Source organism: Mustela erminea, chromosome 15 (assembly GCF_009829155.1).
Source record: "Mustela erminea isolate mMusErm1 chromosome 15, mMusErm1.Pri, whole genome shotgun sequence".
Classification (NCBI taxonomy): domain Eukaryota; kingdom Metazoa; phylum Chordata; class Mammalia; order Carnivora; family Mustelidae; genus Mustela; species Mustela erminea.
The window spans coordinates 55,073,586-55,092,906 of NC_045628.1; the positions used below are offsets into that span (position 1 = coordinate 55,073,586).

The 19,321-nt window shown below is 39.9% G+C and overlaps 2 protein-coding genes across 9 annotated transcripts in view; one reads left to right on the forward strand and one right to left on the reverse strand.

The window, feature by feature from the left end:
• ENOX1 (ecto-NOX disulfide-thiol exchanger 1) overlaps positions 1 to 19,321 on the reverse strand; it is a 568,976-nt gene that overhangs the window by 467,083 nt on the left and 82,572 nt on the right. The gene's annotated exons all lie outside the window — the stretch shown is intronic.
• LOC116574255 (60S ribosomal protein L23a) lies at positions 16,445 to 16,927 on the forward strand. Its single transcript, XM_032314939.1, has one exon. It carries the CDS (start codon positions 16,457 to 16,459, stop codon positions 16,925 to 16,927), a length of 471 nt encoding a protein of 156 aa, XP_032170830.1. The 5' UTR covers positions 16,445 to 16,456.

The following is a 19,321-nucleotide window of genomic DNA, read 5'->3' on the forward strand; positions in this document are numbered from 1 at the left end:
ACAAAGAGAAAATCCTGAAAACAGCTCAGGACAAGAGGTCTGTAACATAAAATGGTAGAAATATTAGAATAGCAGCAGACTTATCCACAGAGACATAGCAGGCCAGAAAGAATTGGCATGATATATACAGAGCACTAAATGAGAAAAACATGCAGCCAATAATACTGTACCCAGCTAGGCTATCACTGAAAATAGAAGGAGAGACAAAAAGCTTCCAGGACAAACAAAAACTAAAAGAATTTGCAAACACCAAACTAGCCCTAGAGGAAATATTGAAAGGGGTCCTCTAAGCAAAGAGAGAGCCTAAAAGTAGTGGACCAGAAAGGACAGAGACAATATACAGTTAACAATCACCTTACAGGTAATACAATGGCACTAAATTCATTCTTATCTCTCAATAGTTACCCTGAATGTAAATGGGCTAAATGCCCCCAATCAAAAGACACAGGCTATCAGAATGGATAAAAAACAAGACCCATCTCCTATGGACGCCTGGGTGGCTCAGTTGGTTAAGCCGTTGCCTTTGGCTCAGGTCATGATCTCAACATCCTGGGATCGAGTCCCACATCGGGATCCTTGCTCAGCGGGAGCCTGCTTCTCTGTCTGCCTCTGCCTGCCACACTGTCTGCCTGTGGTCACTCTGATAAATAAATAAATAAAATCTTTAAAAAATAAATAAATAAAAAATAAAGACCCGTCGATATGCTTTTTGTAAAAGGCTCATTTTAGACCCAAAGATGCTTCCAGATTGAAAGTGAGGGGTTAGAAAACAGTTTACCATGCTAATGGGCACCAAAAGGAAGCTGGGGTAGCAGTCCTTATGTCAGATAAATTAGATTTTAAGCCAAAGACTATAATAAAAGATGAGGAAGGACATTATATCATACTCAAAGGGCCTGTCCAACAAGAAGATCTAACAATTTTAAATATCTATTCCCCTAACATGGGAGCAGTCAATTACATAAGCCAATTAGTAAAAACAAACAAACAAACAAAAAAAAAAAACAAAGAAAAACATCGACAACAATACAATAATAATAGGGGACTTTAACAGCCCCCCCCACACTGTAATGGACAGATCATCCAAGCAAAAGATCAACAAGGAAATAAAGGCCTTAAATAACACACTTGACCAGATGAACATCACAGAAATATTCAGTACATTCCATTCAAAAGCAACAGAATACACATTCTCCTCTAGTGCACATGGAACATTATCCCGAATAGATCATATCCTGGGTCACAAATCAGCTCTCAACTGGTACCAAAAGACTGGGATCATTCCCTGGATATTTTCAGACCACAATGCTCTAATGCTAGAACTCAATCACAAGAGGAAATTGGGAAAGAATTCAAATATATGGAGGCTAAAGAGCATCCTTCTAAAGAATGAATAGGTCAACCAGTAAATTAAAGAAGAATTGAAAAAATTCATGGAAACAAATGATAATGAAAACACAATGGTTCAAAATCTGTGGGACATAGCAAAGGCAGTCCTGAGAGGAAAATATATAGCAATACAAGCCTTTCTCAAGAAACAAGAAAGTTCTCAAATACACAACCTAACCTACACCTAAAGGAGCTAGATAAAGAACAGCAAAGAAAACCTAAAACCCAGCAGGAGAAGAGAAATAATAAAGATCAGAGCAGAAATCAACAAAATAGAAACAAACAAACAAACAAACAAAAAATAGTAGAACAAATCAACAAAACTAAGAGCTTGTTCTTTGAAAGACTTAATAAGATTGATAAACCCGTGGTCAGACTTATCAAAAAGAAAAGAGAAAGGACCTAAATAAATAAAATAATGAATGAAAGATGAGAGATCACAACCAACACCAAAGAAATATAATTATAAGAACATATCATGAGCAACTAGACACCAGGAAATTTGAAAATCTTGAAGAAATGGATGCCATTCCTAGAGATGTATAAACTACCAAAACTGAACCAGGGTGAAATAGGAAACCTGAACAGACCAAGATGGCGGAGAAGTAGCAGGCTGAGACTGCTTCAGCTAGCCGGAGATCAGCTAGATAGCTTATCTAAAGATTGCAAACACCTGAAAATCCATCGGCAGATCGAAAAGAAGAACAGCAATTCTGGAAACAGAAAAACAACCACTTTCTGAAAGGTAGGACCGGCAGAGAAGTGAATCCAAAGCGACGGGAAGATAGACCCCGGGGGGAGGGGCCGGCTCCCGGCAAGCGGCGGAGCAACGGTGCACAAAATCAGGACTTTTAAAAGTCTGTTCTGCTGAGGGACATCGCTCCAGAGGCTAAACCGGGGCGAAGCCCACGCGGGTTCAGCGTGGCCTCAGGTCCCGCAGGGTCACAAAAGGAGCAGGGGTGTCTGAGTGTCGCAGACCTTGCGGGTATTGGAACGGGAAAGCCGGCTACAGAGACAGAGCCGACAGTAAGCTCACAGCTCGGTGTTACCTTGAACTGGTCGCAGGCTCGGAGAGCTCGGAGCGCGGCCGGAGGTCAGGCAGACGGGAGTAACTGGGCGCTGTTCTCTGAGGGCGCACTGAGGAGTGCGGCCCTGGGCTCTTGGCTCCTCCGGGCCGGAGACCAGGAGGCCGCCATTTGTATTCCCGTCCTCCGGAACTCTACGGAAAGCGCTCAGGGAACAAAAGCTCCTGAAAGCAAACCCGAGCGGATTACTCACCCCGGCCCCGGGTAAGGGCGGTGTAATTCCGCCTGGGGCAAAGACACTTGAGAATCACTACAACAGGCCCCTCCCCCAGAAGATCAACAAGAAATCCAGCCAAGACCAAGTTCACCTACCAAGGAGTGCGGTTTCAATACCAAGGAGAGCAGCAGAATTCGGAGGAGGAGAAAGCCAAGCACGGAACTCATGGCTTTTTCCCTGTGATTTTTTTTTAGTCTTGCAGTTAATTTAATTTTTTTCTTTTTCATTTTTTTTTTTTTTTTCTCGCCTTCGGGTAAAATGTTTTTTTTTTTTTTAACTGTTACCTTTTTATTTTTAACGATTTTTTACTAGTTTATCTAATATATATATTTTTTCTTTTTTACATTTTTCTTAGGTGTTTTCCTTTTTTTTTAATTCTTTTCTTTTCTTTTTTCTTTTTCTTTTTTTTTTTTCTTTCTTCCTTTTTGAACCTCTTTTTATCCCCTTTCTCCCCCCTCACGATTTTGGATCTCTTCTAATTTGGTTAAAGCATTTTTTCCTGGGGTTGTTGCCACCCTTTTAGTATTTTACTTGCCCCTTCATATACTCTTATCTGGACAAAATGACAAGACGGAAAAATTCAACACAAAAAAAAGAACAAGAGGCAGTACCGAAGGCTAGGGACCTAATCAATACAGACATTGGTAATATGTCAGATCTAGAGTTCAGAATGACAATTCTCAAGGTTCTAGCCGGGCTCGAAAAAGGCATGGAAGATATTAGAGAAACCCTCTCGAGAGATATAAAAGCCCTTTCTGGAGAAATAAAAGAACTAAAATCTAACCAAGTTGAAATCAAAAAAGCTATTAATGAAGTGCAATCAAAAATGGAGGCTCTCACTGCTAGGATAAATGAGGCAGAAGAAAGAATTAGTGATATAGAAGACCAAATGACAGAGAATAAAGAAGCTGAGCAAAAGAGGGACAAACAGCTACTGGACCACGAGGGGAGAATTCGAGAGATAAGTGACACCATAAGATGAAACAACATTAGAATAATTGGGATTCCAGAAGAAGAAGAAAGAGAGAGGGGAGCAGAAGGTATACTGGAGAGAATTATTGGGGAGAATTTCCCCAATATGGCAAAGGGAACGAGCATCAAAATTCAGGAGGTTCAGAGAACGCCCCTCAAAATCAATAGGAATAGGTCCACACCCCGTCACCTAATAGTAAAATTTACAAGTCTCAGTGACAAAGAGAAAATCCTGAAAGCAGCCCGGGAAAAGAAGTCTGTAACACACAATGGTAAAAATATTAGATTGGCAGCTGACTTATCCACAGAGACCTGGCAGGCCAGAAAGAGCTGGCATGATATTTTCAGAGCACTAAACGAGAAAAACATGCAGCCAAGAATACTATATCCAGCTAGGCTATCATTGAAAATAGAAGGAGAGATTAAAAGCTTCCAGGACAAACAAAAACTGAAAGAATTTGCAAATACCAAACCAGCTCTACAGGAAATATTGAAAGGGGTCCTCTAAGCAAAGAGAGAGCCTACAAGTGGTAGATCAGAAAGGAACAGAGACCATATACAGTAACAGTCACCTTACAGGCAATACAATGGCACTAAATTCATATCTCTCAATAGTTACCCTGAATGTTAATGGGCTAAATGCCCCTGTCAAAAGACACAGGGTATCAGAATGGATAAAAAAACAAAACCCATCTATATGTTGCCTCCAAGAAACTCATTTTAAGCCCGAAGACACCTCCAGATTTAAAGTGAGGGGGTGGAAAAGAATTTACCATGCTAATGGACATCAGAAGAAAGCAGGAGTGGCAATCCTTATATCAGATCAATTAGATTTTAAGCCAAAGACTATAATAAGAGATGAGGATGGACACTATATCATACTCAAAGGGTCTGTCCAACAAGAAGATTTAACAATTTTAAATATCTATGCCCCCAACGTGGGAGCAGCCAACTATATAAACCAATTAATAACAAAATCAAAGAAACACATCAACAATAATACAATAATAGTAGGGGACTTTAACACTCCCCTCACTGAAATGGACAGATCATCCAAGCAAAAGATCAGCAAGGAAATAAAGGCCTTAAACGACACACTGGACCAGATGGACATCACAGATATATTCAGAATATTTCATCCCAAAGCAACAGAATACACATTCTTCTCTAGTGCACATGGAACATTCTCCAGAATAGATCACATCCTCGGTCCTAAATCAGGACTCAACCGGTATCAAAAGATTGGGATCATTCCCTGCATATTTTCAGACCACAATGCTCTAAAGCTAGAACTCAACCACAAAAGGAAGTTTGGAAAGAACCCAAATACATGGAGACTAAACAGCATCCTTCTAAAGAATGAATGGGTCAACCGGGAAATTAAAGAAGAATTGAAAAAAATCATGGAAACAAATGATAATGAAAATACAACGGTTCAAAATCTGTGGGACACAACAAAGGCAGTCCTGAGAGGAAAATATATAGCGGTACAAGCCTTTCTCAAGAAACAAGAAAGGTCTCAGGTACACAACCTAACCCTACACCTAAAGGAGCTGGAGAAAGAACAAGAAAGAAACCCTAAGCCCAGCAGGAGAAGAGAAATCATAAAGATCAGAGCAGAAATCAATGAAATAGAAACCAAAAAAACAATAGAACAAATCAACGAAACTAGGAGCTGGTTCTTTGAAAGAATTAATAAAATTGATAAACCCCTGGCCCGACTTATCAAAAAGAAAAGAGAAAGGACCCAAATAAATAAAATCATGAATGAAAGAGGAGAGATCACAACTAACACCAAAGAAATACAAACTATTATAAGAACATACTATGAGCAACTCTACGCCAATAAATTTGACAATCTGGAAGAAATGGATGCATTCCTAGAAACATATAAACTACCACAACTGAACCAGGAAGAAATAGAAAGCCTGAACAGACCCATAACCAGTAAAGAGATTGAAACAGTCATTAAAAATCTCCAAACAATCAAACATTTAAAGAAGAATTAATACCTATTCTCCTGAAACTGTTCCAAAAAATAGAACTGGAAGGAAAACTTCCAAACTCATTTTATGAGGCCAGCATTACCTTGATCCCAAAACCAGACAAAGACCCCATCAGAAAAGAGAACTACAGACCAATATCCTTGATGAACACAGATGCGAAAATTCTCACCAAAATACTAGCCAAATAGATCCAACAGTACATTAAAAGGATTATTCACCACAGTGAGATTTATTCCAGGGCTGCAAGGTTGGTTCAACACCCAAAAGTCAATGTGATACAATACATTAATAAAAGAAAGAACTCTCAATAAATACTGAAACAAGCATCATAGGATACTCTCAATGGATGCTGAAAAAGCATTTGAGAAAGTACACCATTCTTTCTTGATCAAAACTCTTCAAAGTACATTCCTCAAAATCATCAAAGCCATCTATGAAAAACCCACAGCAAATATCATTCTCAATGGAGAAAAACTGAGAGTTTTCCGCTAAGGTCAGGAACATGGCAGAGACGTCCACTATCACCACTGCTATTCAACATAGTACTAGAAATCCTAGCCTTAGCAATCAGACAACAAAAAGAAATTAAAGGCATCCAAATTGGCAAAGAAGAAGTCAAACTATCACTCCTTGCAGATGATATGATACTTTATGTGGAAAACCCAAAAGCCTCCACTCCAGAATTGCTAGAACTTGTACAGGAATTCAGTAAAGTGTCAGGATATAAAATCAATGCACAGAAATCAGTCGCATTTCTATACACAAACAGCAAGACAGAAGAAAGAGAAATTAAAGAGGCAATCCCATTTACAATAGCACCAAAAACCATAAGATACCTAGGAATAAACCTAACCAAAGAGGCAAAGAATCTATCCTCAGAAAACTATAAGGTACTCATGAAAGAAGTTGAGGAAGAGGGCACCTGGGTGGCTCAGTGGGTTAAGCCTCTGCCTTCAACTTTGGTCATGATTTCAGGCTCCTGGGATCAAGCCCGGCATCAGTCTTTCTGCTCGGCAGGGAGCCTGCCTCCCCCCATCTCTCTGCCTGCCTCTCTGCCTATTTGTGATCTCTCTCTCTCTCTGTCAAATAAATAAATAAATAATCTTAAAAAAAAAAAAGAAATTGAGGAAGACACAAAGAAATGGAAAAATGTTCCATGCTCCTGGATTGGGAGAATAAATATTGTGAAAATGTCTATGCTATCTAAAGCAATCTACACATTTAATGCAATTCCTATCAAAATGCCATCCATTTTTTTCAAAGAAATGGAACAAATAATCCTAAAATTTATATGGAACCAAAAAAGACCTCGAATAGCCAAAGGAATATTGAAAAAGAAAGCCAACGTTGGTGGCATCACAATTCTGGACTTCAAGCTCTATTACAAACTTGTCATCATTAAGACAGCATGGTACTGGCACAAAAACAGACACATAGATCAATGGAACAGAATAGAGAGCCCAGAAATAGACCCTCAACTCTATGGTCAACTAATCTTCGACAAAGCAGGAAAGAATGTCCAATGGAAAAAAACAGCCTCTTCAATAAATGGTGTTGGGAAAATTGTATAGCCACATGCAGAAAAATGAAATTGGACCATTTCCTTACACCACAGACAAAAAAAAGACTCAAAATGGATGAAGGACCTCAATGTGAGAAAGGAACCCATCAAAATCCTTGAGGAGAACACAGGCAGCAACCTCTTCAACCTCAGCCACAGCAACATCTTCCTAGGAACATCGCCAAAGGCAAGGGAAGCAAGGGCAAAAATGAACTATTGGGATTTCATCAAGATCAAAAGCTTTTGCACAGAAAAGGAAGCAGTCAACAAAACCAAAGACAACTGAGAGAATGGAAGATGATATTTGTAAACAACATATCAGATAAATGGTTAGTATCTAAAATCTATAAAGAACTTATCAAACCCAACACCCAAAGAACAAATAATCCAGTCAAGAAATGGGCAAAGGACATGAACAGACATTTCTGCAAAGAAGACATCCAGATGGCCAACAGACACATGAAAAAGTGCTCCACATCACTTGGCCTCAGGGAAATATAAATCAAAACCACAATGAGATAACACCTCACACCAGTCAGAATGGCTAAAATTAACAAGGCAAGAAACGACAGATGCTGGCAAGGATGCAGTGAAAGGGGAACCCTCCTACACTGTTGGTGGGAATGCAAGCTGGTGCAGCCGCTCTGGAAAACAGCATGGAGGTTCCTCAAAAAGTTGAAAATAGAGATACCTTACAACCCAGCAATTGCACTACTGGGTCTTTACCCTAAAGATACAAAAGTAGTGATCCAAAGGGGCATGTGCACTCAAATGTTTATAGCAGCAATGTCCACAATAGCCAAACTATGGAAAGAAGCTAGATGTCCATCAACAGATGAATGGATAAAGAAGATGTGGTATAGATACACAATGGAATACTATGCAGCCATCAAAAGAAATGAAATATTGCCATTTGAAATGACGTGGATGGAACTAGAGGGTATTATGTTGAGCAAAATAAGTCAATCAGAGAAAGACAATTATCATATAATCTCCCTGATATGAGGAATTTGAGAGGCAGGGTGGGAGGTCATGGGGGGTAGGGAAGGAAAAAATGAAACAAGATGGGATCGGGTGGGAGTCAAACCAAAGGAGACTCTTAATCTCACAAAACAAACTGAGGGTTGCATGGTGGAGGGGGTAGGGAGAGGGTGGCTGGGTTATGGACACTGGGGAGAGTATGAGCTATGGTGAGTGCTGTAAAGAGTGTAAGCCTGACGATTTCACAGACCTGTACCTCTGGGGCTAATAATATATTATATGTTAATTTTTAAAAACAAAACAACAAACACGTAGATTTGTGAGGTGTGTTAGTAGAGTAGGCTAAGAAAAATAATAAATGGATCTTCAACATTTCCCATGTAGCAAGATGACTTTGGCTGCCATATGGAGGATGCATCATAAAATTGTAAGACAACATACACAGAAACAGTAGTCCACATGAGGATAGGAATGACAGTGGCAATGTAAAGAAGTAGATGGGCTCAAAAGACTGTTAAGAAGACAGAATTAACAGACTCGGGCAAGTTGACTAGACCAGGGTTGGCAAAATTTTCTGTAAGGGGCAGATGGTCAAAATTTAGGCTTTGCCAGTCATATGGCTTTTGCCACAATTACTCAACTTTGGTGTTTTGTTGAGAAAGGGGACACAGAAAATATGTAAGTGAAATAGTGTCACTGCATACCAACATTTATTTATTAAAACAAACAAACAAACAAACAAACAGGCAAATGGGCCAAATTTAGCCCGAGACTGAAATGTGCTGACCCCTTAGACTGAGGGATGAAGCATTAAGAACAGCCAAAAAGGACTTGGAAGTATGTCAGTTGGAATCTGATTGGCTGGGCTTACCATTTACAAAGAAAGCAATATTAGAAAAGGGATGGGGTCAGGAGAGGGAAGTAGTGGTCAGGTCTTAGACAAGCTGAGTTTAAGATACCTGGAGGACATTACCCACAACATGTCTCGTAAGCACTTAGATGTTTGGATCTCAGTTAGAAAAAGACCTGGGCTCAAAAAAAAAAAAAAAAAAAAAAAAAAAAAAGAAAGAAAAAGACCTGGGCTCTAGGTAAAGACATAGAGGTCTGAGAGTTGTCTTAGTTAGGGCAGACTAAATATTATTATCAGACCACCAAAAATCAGTAGCTTTAGTTAGAAGTTTCTCCCCTGGTGGCATAAGGATTTCAGATGAGGGTGGGAAGACAGTTATTCCAAGATCCAGTCCAACAGCAGCATCCATCCCATTAGCTAGAGAAGGAAGGTTCAGAGAGGAGCCCCTGGAGGGCTTTCCATGGGCCAGCTCTAGAAAGGGCACGTGCTATGTCTACTCACATTCCCCTGGGGAGACCTCACTCATGTGGCCCCATCCCTACCAGCGAGGCTGGGAAATGCACTAGGGCTATGTGTGTCTAGGACAAGGGTAGAATGGGTTCTGGTGGGTAGCTGTCAGGATCCACCACAAGAGTCAAAATTACACAATAGGCCAGGAAGACATGAAAATGAATAAAAGGGACTCAGAACACTCTGAAGAGTGAGGACAAGTTCAGAGCTCTGAAGAGTACAAATGTCGGAAGATGACTTGAGGAGGAAGAAGAGCCAACAAAATAGGAGAATGACAAAATAAGAATTAAACTGGAAGATTGTGTTAGATATTTAATGAACATAGGTAGAAAAGTGCAAATTTAATTATTGAGTATTGATCCCATCTCTTACAAGCTGACACTTACCTGGTACCACTGATACTATGAAAAAAATCGTATGAAATAGAAGCCAAATTGCATTTAAGAGAAAAATGACAAAATCAGTTCCTCAAAAGAGTCAGATTTTTATTACCATTCAGATGGACTGCTTTAGGGCTATGCATTGCAATATTCTTTTTTTTTTTTTCATTCAATTCTGTGTCTGTAAATCAACCTATATAAGTAAAATATATATTCTGCATCAAAATTTTTTGTGATCTTATACACACATGAACATATTAATATAAATATGAACATATAGCTGCATATACATGCACACTTGGCACTCACAGGATTTGTTACCACAACGCATTTCTGTTTTGCTTCCATTTTCCACAATTCTCCGTGCTCTCTGCTTTGCTCAAGGCTTCTCCTCCAGCTCCCAGCCCACCTGTTTGTGTGTCTGTTCCTGGCTCCCGATGAGAAGACCAAGAAAACAGTTGGAGTCTACCCTGATAACACTTCATGCATTACTTCACTATTACCAAATACGAGACAGTCTGTAGCTTAAACGAGCAAATAAACAAACAAAATCCAGCCCAGAACATTCATGCTCACTTTCTTGGCAATTCTGCATCAAGCGGACTTCAGTGAGGATGAGAAGAACCTGAGGTTTTGCAGAGCCAATCTACTCTCTTCTATCTCTCTTTGGAATGCAAAGTTTGGGGGGCAAGGAAGGGGATTCTGATATCTGCAACACTCTTTTTTTTTTTTTTTGGAAGAACAGCCAGTCTTGCTTATAAATAAGTTTAAAAAAAAAAAAAAGATAAGCAGATTTAAAAAAAAAAAAAAAAAAAAAAGATCTGCCCAGGAGGTACACAGATGGTAAAGAAAACAAAATTAGTAACCTCTTCTACTTGCTCAGCATAAATTATTAGTGTACTCAACCTGACCAAGGGACTATTTATAAGCCTGACCTCGAACATCACAGCATTCAATAAATATAAATTGAGGATGGTGACAATGCTCCCCACATTTCCTTACTTAATGACACAGAGTTGGCAGTTCAGTGGCACAAATCATATGCATTTTATTCTTCCTCTATTGCTCTTCACACTCTAACTCTTATCAGATGTGAATTCATCAGAAATAGTCATCCAATTAGAAAAATTAACTCCTCCCTTGATTTGAGAGAGGCCAACAAGTGTGTACAAGTAAAGAAAAATTTTGCAAGGAGCATTTTGTCCCTGGCTTCTGTGAGATTTTCTGTCAGCTCCGACAAGTCTTTCTTATTGCTGCTTTTACAGGGTCATCATTATTCAAAGTCGGCTAGCTTCAAATATCATCTGCAAGGCACATCTAGAAATTTAGCTGCTGATGAAGTTAATGTACGAAGCTGAGAAACTGCAACTTGCCTCACACTGGCGAGGTTAAATATGGAGCTTTAAAAAAAATTCTAGACTCCTACCTCGTCCACAGGGGAGTTAGAGAAGGGCAGGAGTTCACCACCATGACGTGTATGTAACCTGTGGAAAAGCCAGAGGCGTTTGTTCAGAAAGAAGCCAGAAATATGAAACTCACAGTGGGAACACCCTGTCTGTGGCCTTCAAATGGCGTTGGTTGCTGGAGGCCCACCAGTTTTGTCAGGTCAGATGGTTCCCTCATCCCTGTCCGTCTCCTAAAGCCACCAAGTTACTCTGTCATCTCCTCTTCTTCACAAGACAGTCTTGTCTCCTCCACGTCTAGAAACTTGAGGCCATTTACCAATGCTGGAAACCTGGAGCCAATTTTCACTCTTCTGTGAACATCATCAGCCATCCTTCATGTGGCTCACAAAAAACAGGCTTCTCATCTGACTTGCTTCTCTCCCTCTGTGATGCCACCTCAGTTGGTTCAGGTCCCTGTCACCCCCTATTTAGATGACTACAGAAATGTCTAGTGATCTCTTTACCTATAGACTGATTTCTCTAGAAGAGAGCATACATGGGAAAAGAGAAAGAAAATCTAAAACTCACACAGCGTCAAGGCTCTACTTAAAACACCTTAACAGTCTAAATTTCTTATACGGTTGAAAGACCCACAAGCATTAGGCACCTGACCATGGCTATGACTTTTTTTCTCATGGCATCTGACTCATATTTCACCTAAAACCCATGTGCGCATGCGCACACATGCCATCCTGTTACTTCTCACCTCTGAGACCACTCACGCTAACATCTCTGCCTGGACTGCACTTCCCCATTACCCCAACCTGACCCTCACTTGTCTTACTGCTGCTACATCTTTACGGTTCATTCAGGGGTCACCTCCTGGAAGCCTTAGGAATCACTCTCAATACTTCTCAAATACTCTCCACCTAACTCTGTGAGGGAAAGTTGGCCCTGCTCCATGATCAAGTGTTTTTGCAACTCTGAGTTAGTATCATGGTAATCGATCTGTGGAACAGAAGAGAGGAAGCAGAATTAGATCTAAAAACCCATGGGGACTTTGTGTATGATGAAAGTAGCAGGGGACTCTGAAATGCCAGTGCTGGGGTAATGAGTTAAACATGGAGAAATTATAATTTTGGATCCTGCCAAGTATCTGTCCCCAAAACTAATTCCAGATAGATTAAATATTTAAATATTTAAAAAGTCACAAAACTGAAAGAAAATTCAAGGAACAATTTCTGTACTCTTAGTGGAAGAAGATTTTTTCCAAGAATGATTTTAAAGCCAAAAACTATAAAGATTAACACATTTGACTAAATAAATAAGTAGCTTTTGGGGAGGGAAATGCTATAAATCCAAAAGAAAAGACAATCAACAAATTGAGAAAAATGCATTTTTGCCCCATTGCCTGGAAACTAATTTAAGTAAGTTGATTTATATGGCAGAGGGTTCCTCTCCCTAATACATAAAGAACTCTTATGAACCAATACAAAAATGCAAATCTCTTAGGAGAAAAAGCAAAATAAACAACATGAACAGGTTCACAGAGTGCCTCTAAATTTGTGTAAAGTTTTGAAACTTTCAAATCAAGGAAATTTAAACTTTAAAAGGTATTTTCCTTATCAGAATGACAAAAATTTAAAAAATACTCTGTTAACTGAAGGTATGAGAAAATGCGCACTGTTAAATACCATTGATAACAAAGCCCTGGAAAGTGGTTTAACAGTATCAAAAATTACGCCCCAGGGGGCACCTGGGTGGCTCAGTGGGTTAATGCTCAGTGGGGAGCCTGCTTCCCCCCCCCCCCCCGCCCCAGCCTGCCTCTCTGCCTGCTTGTGATTTCTCTCTCTTTGTCAAATAAATAAATGAAATCTTTTAAAAAAAAAATTACGCCCCAGGATTTTCACCAGAATTTATCCTAAAGAATGCCTTAAATATCCAACAGTTGGGAGTTGCTTAATAAATTATAGTGGATCTTCATAGTGCAATACCATATACCCATCAAAATGAAAGATATATACATATTTAATTAATAGAAAGCTATGCATAAGCCATGCATAACATGTTACAAATGCTACATGCTTTTAAAATTGGGTTAGAAACAATGTACCTATTTCTGTGTTAAAATATATTTATTTATACACAGAGAAGAAAAAGAAAAAAACAAAACAAGCACACGCTTGGAAGGATATTTACCAAAATGGAAAGAATCATTATCTCTGAGAAGTAGGACTATAAATTTTTTCTTCAAACCTTTGTTTCTTCATACCTTTTCATATTATCCAATTTTTTCCCAAGAGCATGTGTACTTTTATAATTAAAAAAATAATTACCAACAGTATGACTCTTTCCATTGTTGAAAAAGAATGTATAATGTGGGGAAAGAAGATAAAAAACAATGTTCCCGAATAGACTGGGAGAGCAGGGTCACATGGGTAAAGCATGGCAACCGTAACTTAAGCTCACAAACACCAACTAGGAGCTGCCATGAAGTTCACCTGCTCCAGGTCTGCCAAGTCCAAACTACGGCACACCAAAGGACCACCAAAACTACTGCCTGCATGACCAACATTATAAATTTATTTTTCCAAATCTTTCTCATACACAAGACAAACCACCCGCTATTCTGATCCCAGTGAGCATTAAAAAAGGGATGAATTGTTAATTTTTACAATAGAGGAGATAGGACTAATTTCTTCTCTCCTCTCTGACAGTTCGCCTATTTTTAGTCAGGAAAAAAAAAAAAGCTGAAAGACCTTTCAGCTGTAAGGATAAACCCATGAATAGGTTATCAGAACATGCTGCAAGTCTTTACATATGTTTCCTTTTTTTTTTTTTTTTTATGTCTATGATTAGCTAATAGTTCTCACAAAACAGATGGAAATCAGAATATGGTTAGAAAAATGCAACAAACAAAATGTCAACTAACTAAACTTTAAATTCTACAGATTTTATCTCCCAATATTTGTTTAGGCCCATCATTTTAAAATAGGGCCCTTCGACCACAGGGAGCAGGACATAGCTAGGACTGCCTGACTAGTCTTTCTGAAAACAAAAGAAGTAAAAGTTATTTATAGTGACCTTTTAATGTTTACTTTAGAGCTGGCTAATCAGATGTAAATTGTCACCCATGGATATGCATAATCAACTTTATTCCCTTTGCTAATTGAGAAATAGAGCTGTTAATGTCAAAAAACATTTGAAAAATGCACCAAGCTTGCTCAGTGGAGCAAGTTCTTTATAAAAGTCAGACTTTCCATATGGCAAAATCATGGAAATTACGCTAAGGGGGGAAAAAAAAAAAACCACTAGGAAAGACTAGTTTGTTATTGAGCTAGTCTGTGCTGGAACAAAATCAGTCTTAAGGACCCTAAATGTGGGAATTTTTTTTAACCACTTTTACGTTCAAAAATAACTCCGTCAGCCCTTATGAAAAATCATTCCATCACCTTAGTCCAAAGTTCCTCTCCTGCTGAGACTATGCCTTCCAAGCTGGCTGTGGCTCCAGCACGTTGTCCATAGGCTTCCTTACCTGTGGAACTTGGTTCACAAAAGTCAGCCCCTTCCCCTTCTTGAACTCTCCTGACACCTTCTAGTTATTTTTATTTTTTTTTTAAAGATTTTATTTATTTATTTGTCAGAGAGAGAGAGAGTGAGAGCGAGCACAGGCAGACAGAGTGGAAGGCAGAGACAGAGGGAGAAGCAGGCTCCCTGCGGAGCAAGGAGCCCGATGTGGGACTCGATCCCAGGACGCTGGGATCATGACCTGAGCCGAAGGCAGCTGCTTAACCAACTGAGCCACCCAGGCGTCCCTAGTTTATTTTTTTAAAACATTTTATTTATTTATTTGACAGACAGAGATCACAAATAGGCAGAGAGAAGAGGGGGAAGCAGGCTCCCCGATGAGCAGAGAGTCCGATGTGGGGCTCCATCCCAGGACCCTGGGATCATGACCTGAGCTGAAGGCAGAGGCTTAACCCACTGAGCCACCCAGGTGCCCCTTCTAGTTTCTTTTCAAACTGACTACAAACAGGTATGTGCCTCTCACTTCAGTTGTGCAGAAAGAGAACAATGTACCACCTTAAGTAACACTTCGAAGATTGCTTCCATTTTTATAATACCTGCAGAAGTATGCATCATTTTAACTTATTGATGATGTTGGAAAAGACAAGGCTGAAGCAGTGGCTAACCACAAAGGACCACCCTGACTTCTCCTATTCTGAGACAAGACCCACGTCCACCCTTATTTACTGACTCCCTTGTTTTATGAAACCCAAGTGTTCTTCCTCCCGAGACAGTCCTCATTAAAGAACATTCTTTTATAACAACTTGAGTAAAATCCTCTCCTGAATAGTCTGGTGCATTTTGTCATTCATGTAGTGCTTTTCAGAAATTATAGACACCCCTAGCCATAGGCCCCAACCATTTTCCTTTCACAGAGAGAACCAATAACTACTCTGTTTTGAGTAAAGAAAATACAGGAACATAGTAAGCTGATCACAGGCATTAATAGCACACACATCTATAGCACTATTTAAGGCACCAGAAGGCAAACAGGGGGTTGGAGGGTGCCTTAAGTCCAGACTTCAAACTAACAGTCCTCAGGCCTCCTTGAGCGATATGTTCACTAGACATATCTCATATCAGGTGTATGCTCTTCTGGGAAGGTAACAAGTGGAAAAAGCATGTGTTTTGAATAATGATTCCTTCAGTCATTGCCACCACACTCTACAAAATGTTAAGTGGGTTAATTTCTCTGCGCCTTCATTTCCTCATCTCCTCATCAGTCTAACCAGTCAGAGAGCTCACCTTGGTTCAATGAAACATACTCAAAACCTTTCTCCTCCCACCTTTAAATTCTCTAATCTCTTCTTCTTCTTTAAGATTTTATTTGAGAGAGAGAGAAATGTGGAGAGAGAATGAGTGAGTGTAGGGGGGTGGCAGAGAGAGAGAAGGAGAAGCTGGTTCCCCATTGAGCAGGCAGCCCAAAGTGGGGCTTGATCCCGGGACCCCAAACTCATGACCTGAGCCAAAGGCAGACACTTAACCAACTGAGCCTCTCAGGTGCCCCTCTTCTTCTTCTTTTTTAAAAATAATAGCTTTTGCCTTTTACGAAGATGGCGCCGAAAGCTAAGAAGGAAGCCCCTGCCCCTCCCAAAGCCGAAGCCAAAGCAAAGGCTTTGAAAGCCAAGAAAGCGGTGCTGAAAGGCGTCCACAGTCACAAAAAAAAGAAGATCCGCACATCACCTACGTTCCGACGACCCAAGACTCTGCGTCTCCGAAGGCAACCTAAATACCCTCGAAAGAGCGCCCCCAGGAGAAACAAGCTTGACCACTATGCCATCATCAAGTTCCCCCTGACTACTGAGTCAGCCATGAAGAAAATAGAAGACAACAACACACTTGTGTTCATTGTGGATGTCAAGGCCAACAAGCACCAGATCAAACAGGCTGTGAAGAAGCTCTATGACATTGATGTAGCCAAGGTCAACACCTTAATCAGGCCTGATGGAGAGAAGAAGGCATATGTTCGGCTGGCCCCTGACTATGATGCTTTGGATGTTGCCAACAAAATTGGGATCATCTAAACTGAGTCCAGCTGGCTAAATCTAAATACAGTTTTTTCATGATAAAAAAAAAAAATAAAAAATTAAAAAAAAATAATAGCTTTACTAAGGTATAAATTCACATGCCATGAAAGTTTAACCATTTAAAATGTATAATTTAGTGGATTTTAGTACATTCGGGGTTATGTAACTATTACTACTATCTAATCCCAGAACACTTTCATAATCCCCCAAAGAAAACCCATACCCATCAGCAGTCACTCGCCATATTTCCATCACAACCTACGGCAGCCACTAACGTATTTTCTGTTTCTAAGGATGTGGCTACCGTGGACATTTCGTATAAAGAGAATCAGTAAGCGGCCTCTGTGGTTGGCTTCTGTGAAAGATTGTTCTAGCATGTGTCACTACTTCACTCCTTTTCATAGCTGAATAAAAGTCCACCGTATGGGGTGCCTGGGTGGCTTAGTGGTTAATCCGCTGCCTTTGGCTCAGGTCATGATCTCAGGGTCCTGGGATCTAGTCCCGCATTGGGCTCTCTACTCAGCAGGGAGCCTGCTTCCTCCTCTCTCTCTCTCTCTCTGCCTGCCTCTCTGCCTACTTGTGATCTCTCTCTGTCAAATAAATAAATAAAATCTTAAAAAAAAAAAAAAATTCCACCGTATGGATATACTAGTTCTTATCTTTCCACTCATCAGTTGATGCACATGTGGGTTGTTTCCATTTGTTCGCTATTTATGAATAATGTTGTTATGAACATTCACGTAGAGGTATTCGTGGGGACATATATCTTCATTTCTCTTGGGTATATACCTAAGAGAAAAACTGCTCCGTCATATCCTCACTGTATGTCTAAACTTTTGAGGAACCAAACTTTTCTCCAAACGAGTTAGACTATTTTCTTTGCTTTTTTACTTCTTTTGGTTCCTTCTGTGTCAGCTTTCTGGTAGTTTGAGCTCAGCTGCGAAAATAATTGGGGTGATTATAAAGACATTTTCTATAGAATGGGCAATTTTTGGCCGTTGCAGGTAAACACAAATACAACAAGGTGGTTGATGTGAGTTTGGGGAAAACACAAAGCAGTGCTAGAGAACACACAGACAGAATATCCATGGCGGGCAGCAGTGATGCCTGCAGTGCAGGAACCAACTCAGTTAGTTCTGAGAGGGTTTAGATACAGTTTAAATTTTTTTTTAAAGATTTTATTTATTTATTTGACACAGAGAGAGAGAGAGAGAGAGGTCACAAGTAGGCAGAGAGGGAAAGGAAAGCAGGCGCCCCACTGAGCAGAGAGCCCGATGCGGGGCTCAATCCCAGGACCCTGAGATCATGACCTGAGCCGAAGGCAGAGGATTAACCTGCTGAGCAACCCAGGTGCCCCGATACAGTTTAAATTTTTATGCCCTAGACTTAAGATGATAAACCGCATAAATATAAGCACATCCCTATCTTTATGTCAGGTACTTACAACAGAAAAACATAATAGGAACATAAATAATGACAAATAATGGTTTTGTTTTGTTTTTTTTTAAACTAATATATGAGAGATTCATTCCAGTTAGGCACATCAGGGAACATTATTTGGGAATGGAAGGCATCTTTACTAGCTGGCAAAGGATACCCAGGTTTTAAAAAAGCAAAAGTGAGGAGGAACTGCATTTCAAACAGAAGAAATAGAATAAGCAAAAAGTGCAGGGTGAAGGAATAAGAATGAGGAGTTAGAAAAGCAGAGGAAAGATAACAAAGAAGAACTGATGTTTTGGCAGTTGGCTAAATGTGAAGTGAGGCAGAAGGGGCAGGAGAAGATGACCCCCAGCTGCAGCAAAAGCTGTTCTGAGAGGGAAGATTGTAGCAACGCAGGCCTACTTCCAGAAGCAAGAAAATGCTCAAACAACTTAATCTTACACCTAGAGGAGTTACAAAAAGAGGGATAAACAAGACTCAAGATGAGCAGAAGGAAGGAAATAATAAAGATTAGAGTAGAAAGAAGTGACGTAGAAACTGAAAAGTAAGAGAACCAACCAATGTGGGTCGCCTGGATGGCAAAATTAGTTAAGTGTCTAATTCTTGATTTTGGCTCAGGTCATGATCATGGGGTTGTGAGATCAAGCCCCACGTCAGACTTCATGCTGGGTGTGGAGCCCACTTATGAATCTCTCTCTCCCTCTCCCTCTGCTCCTCCCCCTCCCCCAAAACTAGAACCAATCAATGAAACCAGGAGTTGGTTCTTTGAAAAGATCAACAAAATTGATAAACCTCTAACCAGATTCATTAGGAAAAAGAGAGAGAGAGAGAGAGGATACAAATCAACAAAATCAGAAATGAAAGAGGAGAAATAATAACTGACACCACAGAAATACAAATGACTGTAATATTTCACAATATTCATTGTGAAAAATTATATGCTAAATATTG